Genomic DNA, 14,748 nt, shown 5'->3' on the forward strand with positions numbered 1-14,748 from the left:
TTTATACAGTTAGCAAGCAAAACTTGACCTACTCTCGGGAAATAAGGCAGGGCAGGTGACTGAGGTGTCAGTGCAGGAGCACTTCAGGGCCAGCGACCATAATTCTATTAGTTTTAAAATAATGATGAAAATAGATAGGTCGGATCTAAAAGTTGAATTTCTAAATTGGAAGAAGGCTAATTGAGATGGTAGTGGTAAGAACACTCAAAAGCTGATTGGGGGCAGCTGTTTGCAGAGAAAGGAACAGCTGATAAATGAGATGGCTGAAAAATGGGAAGTCTTCAGAAATGAGATAACGAGAGTCCAGAGACACAATATTTCTGTTAGGGTGGGAAAAAAAAGGCTGGTAAGTGTAGGGAATGCTGGATGACTAAAGAAATTGAGGTTTTGGTTAAGAAAAAGAAGGAAGCATATGTCAGGTATAGACAGGAGAGATCGAGTAAATCCTAAGAAGAGTATAAAGGCAGTAGGAGTATATCTAGTGGGAAATCAGGAGGGCAAAAAGGGGACATGAGACAGCTATGGTAAGTAGGGTTAAGGAGAATCCAAAGGGATTTTATAAATACATTGAGGTCAAAGGGTAACGAGGGAGAGAATAGGGCCCCTCAAAGATCAGCAAGGCAGCCTGTGCAGCCGCAGGAAATAGGGGAGATACTAAACAAGTTTTTTGCATCAGTGTTTACTGTGGAGAAGTACATGGAACATACAGAATATAGGGAAATAGATGGTGATATCTTGAAAACTGTCCATATCACAGAGGAGATGGTGGTGAATGCCTTGAAATGCATAAGTGTAGATAAATCCCTAGGACCTGATCAGGTGTGCCCTAGAACTCAATGGGAAGCTAGGGAAGTGATTGCTGGGCCCCATGTTGAGATATTTGCTTCATCGATAGTCACAAGTGTGGTGCCGGAAGACTGGTGGTAAGGACAAGCTAGGGAACTATAGACTGGTGAGCCGGACGTCGGCGAAGGGCAAGTTGTTGGGGGGCATCCTGAGGGATGGGATTTAACATGTATCTGGAAAGGCAAGGAATGATTAGGGATAGTCATTTGTATGTGGGAAATCATGACTCGCGAACTTGATTGAGCTTTTTGAATTGAAACAAAGGGGATTGACGAGGGTAGAGCGGTGGACATGATCTATATGGGCGTTCGACAAGGTTCCACATGGGAGACTGGTTAGCAAGGTTAGATCTCATGGAATGCAGGGAGAACTAGCCATTTGGATACAGAACTGGCTCAAAGGTAGAAGACAGAGGGTGGTGGTGGTGGTAGCGGATTGCTTTTCAGACTGGAGGCTTGTGACCAGTGGTGTGCCACAAGGATCGGTGCTGGGTCCACTGCTTTTCATCATTTATATAAATGATTTGGATGTGAATACAGGAGGTATAGTCACTAAGTTTGCAGATGACACAAAAATTAGATGTGCAGTTGACAGTGAAGGAGGATACCTCAGACTACAACAGGATTTTGATCAAATGGATCAATGGGCTAAGGAGTAGCAGATGGAGTTTAATTTAGATAAATGCGAAGTGCTGCATTTTGGAAAAGCAAATCAGAGCAGGTCTTATACACTTTATGGGAAAGTCCTAGGGAGTGTTGCTGAACAAAGAGACCTTGGAGTGCAGGGTTCATAGCTCCTTGAAAATGGAGTCGCAGGCAGATAGGATAGTGAAGGCAGCGTTTGGTGATTTTTCCTTTATTGGTCAGACCATTGAGTATAGGAGTTGGAAGGTTGTGTTGTGGCTATACAGGACATTTGTTAGGCCACTTTTAGAATATTGCATGCAATCCTGGTCTTCTTCCTATTGGAAGGATGTTGTGAAACTTGAAAGGGTTCAGAAAAGATTTACAAGGATGTTGCCAGGATTGTAGGATTTGAGCGATAGGGAGAGACTGAACAGGCTGGGGCTGTTTTCCCTGGAGCTTCTGAGGCTGAGGGGTGACCTTATAAAGGTTTAAAAAATCATGAGTGGCATAGATAGGATAAATAGACAAAGTCTTTTCCCTGGGTTGGGAGGAATCCAGAACTAGAGGGCATACATTTAGAGAGAGAGGAGAAAGATATTAAGGGGACCTAAGGGGCAACCTTTTCACACAGAGGGCCTTGCTTATATGGAATAAGTTACCAGAGGAAGTAGTGGAGGCTGGTACAATTGCAACTTTTAAAAGGCATCTGGGTGGGTATATGAATAGGATGTGTTCAGAGGGATATGGGCCAGTGCTGGCAAATGGGACTAGATTAGGTTAAGATATCTTGCCGGCATGGACGAATTGGACCTAAGCATCTGTTTCCGTGCTGTATGTATCTATAACTCTTTATGGATACATTGCTCCCATTCTCTTCCTCCAAAATAAAACCTAAAGAGCCAAGGTCCAACACTGACCCTTTGAGCACCCCACTACATGCTAAATTGGAAATGTCTCATTTTTCTACATCCTCCTTTCGAATCATTAATCAACCTTCAATTGTAAAATATTCTCTTATTTATTGTGGCACCTATACAATTCTATCTAGGAATTTATGCTTATTCCATCTAACAGCTCATCTTTATGCTTCCAGATTGATCATTAACATTTTTTTTACATTTTCAAATACAATTTCTCTGTAAAACAAGACCGATTTTGATCACTTTGCGATTTTCTAAGTGCATTGTTAAGACCATAAGTCTGCAGTGCACCATTCTCTCTCCCCCCACTCCTTTCTCCAATAGCATATTCACAGAATCCCTACAGTACATAGAGACACCATTTGGCCCATCAAGCCTGCACCAACCCACAATGCAACCACGCTGCCCATTTTGTAACATCTAATTCATGAGGCCAATTCAAGAATCATGTAAATTTTGGAAAACCAATGCCACGTCTGCAGCTCCCTGTTCTTGAACCCTTGGGAGGTAGGCCAGCAGGTCTGGAGATTTGCTTACTTTTTATTTAAGATTTTTATTTCTGTTGATGTTCATTCTTTCTAGTCACTTAGTTACTATCCATTTCTAAACCAATGAAAGTTTCATTTAATTGCAAAAAGGCAGGTATTTCTTATTCAAGAGTTTGACTATTTAAAAAGATAAACTCTGAAGAAATGTTATCAGATTGAAAACATCAACTGTTTGCCTCTTCACAAATGCTCCCAGGAGTTGCTCCAGTACTGTGTTTTTATCTTAAGAGATAATTCTGGATTAATGATGGGGCTGTTGATAATCATGGCACATTATTCTCGTCATTATCAAACTTCAGCACAAATGGGGTGAATTCCATAACCAGTATGTTACTGGGAGCAGATTTCATTGGCAGATGGAGTGCATACTTCAAAACTCCTAATAATTCTGGCTCTTGCAGATTGCATCAAATTACTTCGACATCTAAAATCATGCTTTTTACCAACATCCTTCCGGTATCAAAGCATTCAAAATAAATTTTAAAATCCTCTTTTCTTCTTGTGCACCATTTTTTAAAATATAAACCTAGTTTGCTCATACTACAGGCCAGATGGGCACTTGCCTCCCAAATGCTGCTTTCCTGGGAACTCTGACACAGAAGCAGTGTGCTTCAGGAGATATGTGAAGGGCGGAGAAGTCAAATTTGCCAACTTATTTAAGGATAGCTAAACTACAGAGAGACAGGCTAAGAATATAACCTATAAAGCCAAAACTTGCACAACACAAGCAATTAAACAGGGCCATCTGGGGCTTATCAGCCAGGTCATGAATACTAAACAAGGACAGAAACTGCAGTACTGAAAATCTCAGTAGTCAAGTTCGAATGAAAGCAGTGAATAATAACATACTTAAAATGCTTTGTTTTAATTCAGATGCACACTCAAATATAGACAAAGTCCTCTCTCAAAAATGACAGGTCAGATACTAAAACAAATCATGCTTTACTAGCAATTTTTTTTCCCACTTTCATTAACCAGCAGTCAAACACAGAAAACCATCAAAAAAGATTGGTGTTTCAATGATCTCTCCCTCTCTTCCATCCCCAAACCTTCTAACACTACATCAGAAAATTTCAGAAACCTTACTCGACCCAATTGTAACAGAGCGCATGTTAGCCCTTTTCCAGCCACTGGAAAATCTCAGGTAGTTGAATGCTGATTGCCAGCAGAATGCAAAGCATCACACATCCAGCTCTTCTGATACCTCAGTAAGTTTATCCAATGACAACTTGAACTGCAGAAGTCTGAGCACAGGGTCAAACATGTGGTCTCTGCTCAGTTAAATGCCATCAACCAAATTGAGGATTCCACACCTGACCTTAGCGTCAATGGGCTAACATGTGAGAAAATAAGAGGAGACCTTTGGCTCTGTTCACTAGTAACACATACTGGAGAGAACCACCACTTGTGGATTTTAGGCAAGTTCAGACTTAGTTCGATGTGTGGATAATTCACCCTGGTTCAGATGGAGTGCAAAGACCAATGAAATGAGAGACCAGTTAATATTTTATTTATGGATTACAGCCATCACTGAAAAGATCAGGCCTTCATTGCCCATCCTGAATTGCTGTTGAGGTGGTGGGCTATCAAATGTCCTGTACAGCTGCAACATGACCTCCTAACTCCTGTACTCAATACTCTGACCAATAATACTGCCTCCACTATCCTATCTACTTGTGACTCTACTTTCAAGGAGCTATGAACCTGCACTCCAAGGTCTCTTTGTTCAGCAACACTCCCTAGGACCTTACCATTAAGTGTATAAGTCCAGCTAAGATTTGCTTTCCCAAAATGCAGCACCTCACATTTATCTAAGTTAAACTCCATCTGCCACTTCTCAGCCATTGGCCTATCTCATCAAGATCCTGTTGTAATCCAAGATAACCCTCTTTGCTGCCCACTACACCTCCAATTTTGGTTTCATCTGCAAACTTACTAACTGTACCTCTTATGCTCACATCCAAATCATTTATATAAATGATGAAAAGTAGTGTACCCAGCACCGATCCTTGTGGCACTCCACTGGTCACAGGCCTCCAGTCTGAAAAACAATCCTCCACCACCACCCTCTGTCTTCTACCTTTGAGCCAGTTCTGTATCCAAATGGATAGTTCTCCCTGTATTCTAACCTTGCTAACCAGTCTCCCATGATGAGACTTGTCAAATGTCTTACTGAAGTCCACATAGATCATGTCCACCGCTCTGCCCTCATTAATCCTCTTGGTTACTTCTTCAAAAAGCTCAATCAAGTTTGTGAGACATGAGTTCCCACACACAAAGACATGTTGACTATCCTTAATCAGATCTTTCCTTTCCAAATACATGTTGTATATCCTGTCCCTCAGGATTCCCTCCAACTACTTGCCCACCACTGATGTCAGACTCACTGGTCTATAGTTCCCTGGCTTGTCCTTACCACCTTTCTAAAACAGTGGCACCACGTTAGCCAACCTCCAGTCTTCCAGCACATCACCTGTGACTACCGTTGATACAAATATCTCAGTAAGAGATCCAGCAATCACTTCACTAGCTTCACAGAGTTCTAGGGTACACCTGATCAGGTCCTGGGGATTTATCCACCTTTAAGCCTTTCAAGTCATCCAGCACTTCCTCCTCTGTAATATGGACATTTTTCAAGATGTCACCATCTATTTCCCTACATTCTATAGCTTCCATGACCTTTTCCACAGTAAACACTGATGCAGAATACTCATTTAGTAACTCCCCCATCTCCTGTGGCTTCACACAAAGGCCGCTTTGCTGATCTTTGAGGGGCCCTATTCTCTCCCTAGTTACCCTTTTGTCCTTAAGCTATTTGTAAAAACCATTTGGATTCTCCTTAACTCTATTTGCCAAAGCTATGTCCCCTTTTTGCCTTCCTGATTTCTCTCAAGTATATTCCTATGCCTTTATTCTCTAAGCATTCCCTCGATCTCTCCTGTCTATACCCGACATATGCTTCCTTCTTTTTCTTAACCAAACCCTCAATTTCTTTAGTCATCCAGCATTCCCTATACCTACCAGCCTTTCCTTTTACCCTAATAGAAATATTGTCTCTCTGGACTCTCGTTATCTTATTTCTGAAGGCTTCCCATTTTCCAGCTGTCCCTCTACCTGCGAACATCTACCCCCAGTCACCCCCATCTCTTATTACCTACTTACAATTTACATGCTGATGAAAGATTCTTAGCTTCCCTTTGGTTAACTGACATTTGACTTCCATTTTCTCCCTTTGCTAATCTTATTTTCATCATCGGTTTCCTCCTCAACCCATCATTTGATAGACAAAAATACAGAAATGGCTTGAAAATCTCAGCAGGTCTGGCAGAGGCTGTGGAGAGAAAGCAGAGTTAACGTTTGGATCAGGTGATCCTCCTTCAAAACTCGAAACATTAATTCTGCTTTCTCTCCACAGATGCTGCCACACCTGAGGTCTTCCAGAAATGTCTGGTTTCGTTCCTGATTTTCAGCATTTGCAGTTCTTTGTTTTTTTCCCCCATTATATTTGATTCGGTTGTCGGTTGAAGAATTCACCTGACATGCATCATATATAATGTAAAAACACCAAAAATTATGTATGTTCTCAAAGTTTTTTCTGGCACATTGCCAGAATACCAAATTTCAAACAATCAGAGCAATTTACACAACAGGAAAAAAGCTAACTATTTGGCAAGAGGACTCTGATTCCTTTCTGCATTCAATGCCTCAGTCAATGGGAATCTCCAGCCTCCCCAAATTCCCAAAAGCACAAGCCTTAAGCGCATTCCTTTTTGCAAAGACCAGGTCCATACATATATATGTATGTGCTGCTGGCCAATATAAATGAGCCATGTTATGAGCTTGACTAATTATCATAAATTATTTGTTAGTGTCGTCATTAGTGCACTCAGGATTGTTCGGCAAATGCAGTCCTATTGCAGAATTACATAACAGCAGGCATGTTTGGGTCTTATAGGCACAGGTTGGTCAAGTACAGCTTTTACTCTGAAACCAAGGATAACTAAAGTATAATCCTTGGCATGTAAGGTCTACATACCTGCCACTACACTGGCAGTGCAATCAAGTAACAACACTTGAGTGCATAGATTCAATTTTGTGATTGGGCAGCACTTGCTGAACAATCCTTCTCCTTATGCTATAGTTGTATCAACATAGACTAAAATCCATGCTGCATTTTCATCGATGATGACGACCAAAAAAAACTTTAGGAACATGTTTCTCAGCAATATTAAAGCTCTGTATAAGATGTTCCATTAGCTCTCCTGATAGTCTTTGGCTCCACTTGAATCTCCTGTCATCTTACAGAAATTAGATTTCTTCCAATTTAGATGTCCTGTTTTGGATTCTTTCTTCTTCATTACTAGCCAAAACCTCATAAGTCTTTTTTAAACCACCTTCTGACATTGGATCTGAAAAGTTGGGCAAAGGAAACTAAACTAATTCTCAGCTTTCAAATTTACTAGGTTACTTACTGACACAAAACAGTGTCACTCAGGAAAGCCCAAAGGCAATCTTAAGTCTCATTCAGCTTGATGAAAACATCACCAATTGCATCACCCAATAAAGTTTTCACAAAGATCCTAATGCAAGTTTTTCTGTAACTTTTTCACCCTTTCAGCATCTTAACAACTACAAGCAAAGAACCCACTAAGCAGGAAAAAAAAAGCTATCATGCAGATCACCAGCACTGCTCAAGAATACAGGCAGATGTCGATAAGCATAGCACATCAACACCATCATGCTTGAGGGTACACAAAGTCTTGATGGCGTGCAAGAATCGGGAATAATTGTTTTTGACATTAAGACAGTTTTTGGATAAACAGGGCACCAAAGACCCCTCAAACATCTGGGACCAATGGAAGTCTTCGGAAAATGCTGCAGTGGTGGGGTAACAGTCACCACAAAGATAGATGGCAATAGTTGATTGAGACCAAAGAGCAACAACAGCTTCTGAAGGAAGCACATTTCACACAAGAGTTTTGACCTTTTAACCTCTTTTCACCAGAAGGGCAGAAGTTTGCTATGATACCACAATGTTCAGATGTATTTAAAGGCTTTGAGAGTGAAGGAGTTTATACTAGGTTTCAACAGGAATTCAGATAATCCAAATAAGTAAAAACAACATACATGCCATATCGCTGTCAGGTAAATACAGTCTCAAAAACTCACTTACTTCAGAGCTGATTAATTTCCAATAAACAGCTCACCTCCTGAACCTACAAAGTCTCTCCACAAGTTAAATCAGAAGTCTGTTGGAACACTAAACAAAAATAAAAAAAAACTGTGGATACTGGAAATTTAAAAGAAAAACAGAAATTCTGAGGGACAGGACTTACACATATTTGGAAAGACAAGGACTGATTAGGGATAGTCAACATGGCCTTGTGTGTGGGAAATCGTGTCTCTCTAACCTGATTGAATTTTTTTTGAACAAGTGACAAAGAAGATTGAGGAAGTCAGAGTGGTAGACATTGTCCGTATGGAATTCAGCAAGGTATTCAACAAGGTTCTATATGGTTGACTGGTTAGCAAGGTTAGATCATGTGGAATCCAGGGAGAGCTAGCCAGTTGAATACAAAATTGGCTTGAAGACAGAGGGTGGTGATACAGGGTTGTTTTTTGGACTGGAAGCCTGTGACGAGTGGTATGCTACAAGGATTGGTGCTGGGTCCACTGCTTTTCATCATTTATACAAATGATGGTTAGTAAGTTTGCAGATGACACCAAAATTAGAGGGATAATGAAGAGTGAAGGTTATCTCAGAACACATCAGAACCTTCATCAAATGGGCCAATGGACTAAACAGTGGCAGATGGAATTTGCCAGGAATGGAGGGTTTGAGCTTCATGGAGAAGCTGAATAGGTTGGGGCTTTTTCCCCCCTATAGCAGCGGGAGCTGATGGGTAACCACAGAGGTTTATTAAAACATGAGGGGCGTGGACAGCATAAATAGCTAAAGTCTCTTTTCCAGTGTAGGGGAGTCCAAAACTAAAGGGCATAGGTTTAAGGTGAGAGGGGTAAGGTTTAAAAGGGATCCAAGAAGCAAATTTTTTACACAGAGGGTGGTGCGTGTATGGAACGAGTTGCCAGAGGTGATGTTGGAGGCTGGTACACTTACAACGCTTAAAAGATATCTGGATGGGGACATGAATAGGAAGGGTTTTGAGGGATATGGACCAAATGCTGGCAAATGAAACATCATTTTAGGATATCTGGCAATGTGGAAGAGTTGGACCAAAAGGGTCTGTTTCTGTGCTGTATAACTCCATGACTCTACAAATTGCTGGGAAATCTCAGCAGGTCTGGCAGCATTTGTAGAGGGAAATCATAGTTAATGTTTCGGGTCCAGTGACCCTTCTTCAGAACTGATGGCAGTTAAGAAAAGGATGCTTTTTATTGCAGGGGAGGGGTAACGATAGGTAGAAATTCAGCCCAAAGACAGAGAAAACAATTTGACCACAAAAGAAATAGATAAAGAGCAGCCAAGGAGAATGAATAGCTGCTAATGGGGTCTATTAATTGCTGACAACAAGCTGTATGTGGTAGCAACCCATGTGATGAGACGGCCTAATGAATGGGAGTGGGGTTAAGCATAGGGAAAGACGCCTAAGCCTTAAAATTGTTGAACGTGATACGGTGGCTCAGTGGTTAGCACTGCTGCCTCACAGCACCAGGGTCGCAGGCTCGATTCCAGCCTCGGCAACTGTCTGTGTGAAGTTTGCACATTCTCCCCATGTCTGCGTGAGTTTCCTCCCACAGTCACAAAGATGTGCAGGTCAGGTGAATTGACCACGCTAAATTGCCCATAGTGTTAGGTGCATTAGTCAGAGGGAAATGGGTCTGGGTGGGTTACTCTTCGGAGGGTCGGTATGGACTGGTTGGGCCAAAGGGCCTGTTTCCATGCTGTAGGGAATCTAATCTAATCTAAGTGCTGAAGGCTGCAGAGTTACCAAGATGAAATGAAGGTGCTCTTCTTCCAACTTGCGCTGAGCTTCGCTAGAGCACTAAAGCAAGTCCGAGACATAGATGTTGGCCAGAGAACACTGTGTTCAAGTGGCAGGCAAGTGGAAGCTCAGTCTTTTTTGCAGACAGAACGTAGGTGTTCTATAAAGCAGTCTCTGCTTCATTTTCCCAAAGTAGAGGAGACCACATTGTGAGCAGGGAACACAGTAGACTAGGTTGAGTGAACTGCAGGTAAAGCAGTGCTTCATCTTGAAGTTGTGTTTTGGGTCTTGGACAGTGAGGGGTGAGGAAGTAAATAGGCAAGTGTTGCACCTTCTGCATTTGCGAAGGAAGGTGCCATGGGAATATGTTGAGAATGAACGATGAGTGAACCAAGGTATTTGGGAGGGAGCAGTCCCTGCAAAAGGCTGACAAGGGAGGGGAGGGAACTATTTGTCTGATGGTGGCATCCTGTTGGAGATGATGGCAATGGCAGCTGATAATCCTCTGGATGTGAGATACTAGGAAATTATGGGTGAAAACAAGGGGGACTGCTTTGCAGAACACCTACATTCTATCTGCAAAAAAGACCCTGGGCTACCAGTTGCTTGCCATTTCAACACATTTAGATTAGATTAGATTCCCTAAAATGTGGAAACAGGCCCTTTGGCCCAAACAGTCCACACCGGCCCTCCGAAAAGCAACCCATCCAGACCTGTTTCCCCTCTGACTAATGTACCTAACACCATGGGCAATTTAGCATGGCCAATTCATCTGCCCTGCACACCTTTGGATTGTGGGAGAAAACTGGAGCATCTGGAGGAAGCCCACGCAGACAAAGAAATTCCTGATGAAGGGCTTTTGCCAGAAACGTCGATTTTCCTGCTCCTCGGATGCTGCCTGAACTACTGTGTTTTTCTAGCACCACTCTAATCCAGATTCTGGTTTCCAGCACCTGCAGTCATTGTTTTTACCTACGGGGAGAATGTGCAAGCTCCACACAGTCACCCAAGGCTGAATTCGAACCTGGGTCCCTGGTGCTGTGAGGCAGCAGTGCTAACCACTGAGCCACACGTGTTCTCTGATCAAATCCTCTGAACAAATAAAGAAACACTAGCCTGGATTGCTGCAGGTGTAAGAACATTCAAGAAGCTGACTACCATCACCACCCAAATTATTGCTTAAGAGTTAGTCACTAGACTGAATATCCACTCTTCACGAGTGGTTTAGTATAGCAGCAATATGTACAATCAAAAATATACAATTCTTTCCCTGCAATCTACACTCAAGGTAGCAAAGAGCAGTCATAGCTTTGGGAATGGAATTGGAATTCCATCTTTACCAAGATGTCATACAAAGCAGAAACTATCCTGACTTGGATATGTATAACCATTCCCTCAACAGAAATATTCTGGACATCCAACGTAACACCATTGTGGGAGCACCATCACTACAAGTGCTGCAGGGGTCAGAGCACAAGCTCACCACCAACTTTTCACAGCAATTTTATTTATTTAGGGATACACTCTAGCACCATTGCCCCACGTACTCTCAGGATCCCTTCAAAGCAGAATGTGTTACTTTAGCTCAGGAGGTAAAACTCACCCCAGAACCCAAATATTGAGAGAATGCTGACTAGAACCATGCTTTTAATGAGTTATTAAATAAAGATCACATCAGCATATTCTAACATCTTAGGTAGACATGGTTGGTATCATGCCATCATTTGTGAGGAGTAAATAAATCCTTGAGTGTGGCCACATTCTTCGCCTGAACAATGATATCAAAAAGAACTGTGTACTCTTTTGCACTGTATTTGACACTTGTCTGCATAACAGTTCAAGGCAATTAACTGTGTGAAGCACTTGTGATTTTTTTTTAAAAATGTGATACAGTTCTATATAGATGTATTTTCTAAAACAGCCTGTGGCTTACGTTTACATACCAATAAAACTAGCCATTACAGTTCAGAACTAAATGACACCTCTGATTGAATTTGATACCTTTTAAGCCTAGATCTGTGTTGATTGTTGACCAAATGTTCACCTTTCCTGAAGGCACTGATCAGTCATTCTCTAGCAATTTACCAAAATGACCATTTGTGAATTATAGTTGTGAGTGATGCAGGATATTCAACCTCAAACAACACAAAGGAAAATCCTATTCTGGCTTCAGGAAGCATGCAATATTTAGTAGACATTACTGGATGGCAATCAGGAGTTGCAACTCAATTAGGAATTCAACTCATCAAATGGCAGGAGGCTCTGACCTGTGTGTTTTAACACTGCGCAAACTGAAGTCCATTCAATTACACAATAGGAGTGCCTGTCACTTTAACACCTGAAAGAGCAATGGCAGGCTGTGACTGACATTGACAGTGAATTGTATTTGCATGATTAAAACAGTAGAATTTACAGAACCATTAGTAAAATGGGTTAACCTTGCTGATTCATACATCAAAACTGAGAGCTGCATACTTATGTAGACAAGTGGCACTTGCTTCAGTCTATAAATAGCTTTGTGTTCAAGTTTCATATTTCTATAAAAGTGAGAGATAGGATTTTAATAAAAGAACAGAAACCCTGGCCAGTCCATCTGCTTCAATCAGTGTCAGGCCATTGGCGTCTACAGATTACGCATGTATCTCCATGGTGCTGTGGCAATCAATCTCAGAGTCATTCCATCACTTCACAACTGCAGCGCATTCCAAAATCACCTTTCCTAATTCTTAGTCACCGATTTCAGAACTCACTTTTACAATTGAGAGAGGCAAGCAATAGTTGGAGATGAGAAACAATGTCAACACATCAAATTTGGCATATGAATGGTGGGGGTAGGAAAACGTAGGGGATAAAGTCAAGGACTGATAGTTGACAAATAAATTACTGGAAAAACATGCATCAACACATCCTCAAAACCGGTTTCCTCCCACAGTCCATAAATGTGCAGGTTAGGTGAAGTGGCTATGCTAAACTGCCTGTAGTGTTAGGTGCAGGGATAAAGACTTAACAGTGTGTTCATGGCAGCAACCTGATGAACCCTGGTGAAAGTGCACGTTTCAACATCAGCTAATCATTTTTTCAATGACGTTGGTTAAGAGATAAATATTGGCTACGGATTGCAGGAAAACTCTACTCCCCCTTCTTTAAATATTGCACATGACCTTGCATGTTAATCACAGACCAAAGCCACTTTGACCCTCCAACACCTCAACAGAAAGACAGCATCTCTGATAGTGCTGCACTCCACCAGTACTGCACTATATCCTGTTGAATATTAGAATGCTAGTTTTTATTAACTGTTTTCTTGAAAGAATAAGAATACTACATTGACAGGCTCAGATAGGAGGGAAGGTAGACTAAGGGAATAATCAGATCAGCCATCATCTTACTGGATGGCAGACTCAAGGAGCTGAGTGGTCTACTCCTAATTCTTATTTTCAGATTAATCTCAAAGCAGTTACAGTACAGTGTGTTTACAATGATTAAAAGATTCAATATTTTAGATAGAAACTATCTCCTCTAAAATGAGTCCAGATCAAGAAGCATAGCCAAAACAAATCAGAGCTAGGTGACTCAGGGTTGACATCAGGGAGCACTTCTTCATTTAAATAATATGGAAATCTAGGGACACTCCCCCAAAAGGATGTATAGGTTCAATTAGAAGTTTAAAAACAGTTTTTTTTAAAAGGTAAAAATATTTATTAAGGGTTTTGATCTGAAGTAAATAGATGGTGTTGGGATACACACCAGCAGTAATTAAGTAAATGGCAGAAAGACTAGAGGGGCTGAATGGTTTGTGAAGCCATTTCCAGGAACAAAGAAAGAGTCAACTGCGCAAGAAAATGCTTCAAAGGTTCAAACAAAAACACAAATTCCAAAGACTTACCCCTTGATTTCCTTCAAAACGAATCCCAGGCTGGCAAGACAGATTGCTCTAAAAGAGAATAGAAGCACAGTTAGGCATTTCAGTACTGGATACATAGCCAGTTACATTATATAGCAGGCATCAACCTCTGAAAAAGGTGTTGCTACAGTGTATGGCAAAACTCAATACTCAGAAGACCAGCAGTTTCTGGATGGTACCATAGCTGGCAGTGATTCAAATGCTATATTAAGAATGGAGAGGCATATGGGAAGTCAGTAGAACATTCAAAGAATGGTGCATTGGACTGAAAGAGTTATGTACCAACTGCCCCACTCACTTGCTTTATCCTTAATGCTGCATATTTTTCCTTTTCAAGAATTGATCCACTTAGGCTTTGAACATTACTATTTAATTAGCTGCCAACATTTTCAAACAGCACATTCCACATCACAACTCTGTAATTAGCAACCTTAAATTTGAGTCCTCTCGTTAGCAACATTCCAGCCTTTAGAAATAGTTTCTCCAATTAACTACCAAAACTATCAAGTTGCCTTGTCTCACCACTCCCAACTAAAATTGAACATCACCTCTTTCATAAGGTAGAATAGGGCAGAGGAAATTAGTGACAAAAAGGTGCCACAAAACCTAACGATACATTACAGTGAAGGAAGATGTTGTGAAACTTGAAAGGGTTCAGAAAAGATTTACAAGGATGTTGCCAGGGTTGGAGGATTTGAGCGATCGGGAGGGGCTGAACAGGCTGGGGCTGTTTTCCCTGGAGTGTCGGAGGCTGAGAGGTGACCTTATAGAGGTTTACAAAATTATGAGGGGCATGGACAGGATAAATAGGCGAAGTCTTTTCCCTGGGGTCGGGGAATCCAGAACTAGAGGGCATAGGTTTAGGGTGAGAGGGAAAAGATATAAAAGAGACCTACGGGGCAACTTTTTCACACAGAGGATGGTACTTGTATGGAATGAGCTGCCAGAAGAAGCGGAGGA

The 14,748-nt window shown here is 41.5% G+C and overlaps 1 protein-coding gene across 1 annotated transcript in view; it reads right to left on the reverse strand.

Annotated features, from left to right (window-relative positions):
• The window catches only part of ell (elongation factor RNA polymerase II), a 168,459-nt gene that overhangs the window by 105,306 nt on the left and 48,405 nt on the right, over positions 1 to 14,748 (reverse strand). The window contains exon 2 of the mRNA XM_072594450.1: positions 13,771 to 13,818. Within this exon, the coding sequence (XP_072450551.1) occupies positions 13,771 to 13,818 (48 nt within the window). The remainder of the gene's footprint in view (positions 1 to 13,770; positions 13,819 to 14,748) is intronic.

The sequence above is a fragment of the Chiloscyllium punctatum genome, chromosome 24, assembly GCF_047496795.1.
Source record: "Chiloscyllium punctatum isolate Juve2018m chromosome 24, sChiPun1.3, whole genome shotgun sequence".
NCBI classification, from domain to species: Eukaryota; Metazoa; Chordata; class Chondrichthyes; order Orectolobiformes; family Hemiscylliidae; genus Chiloscyllium; species Chiloscyllium punctatum.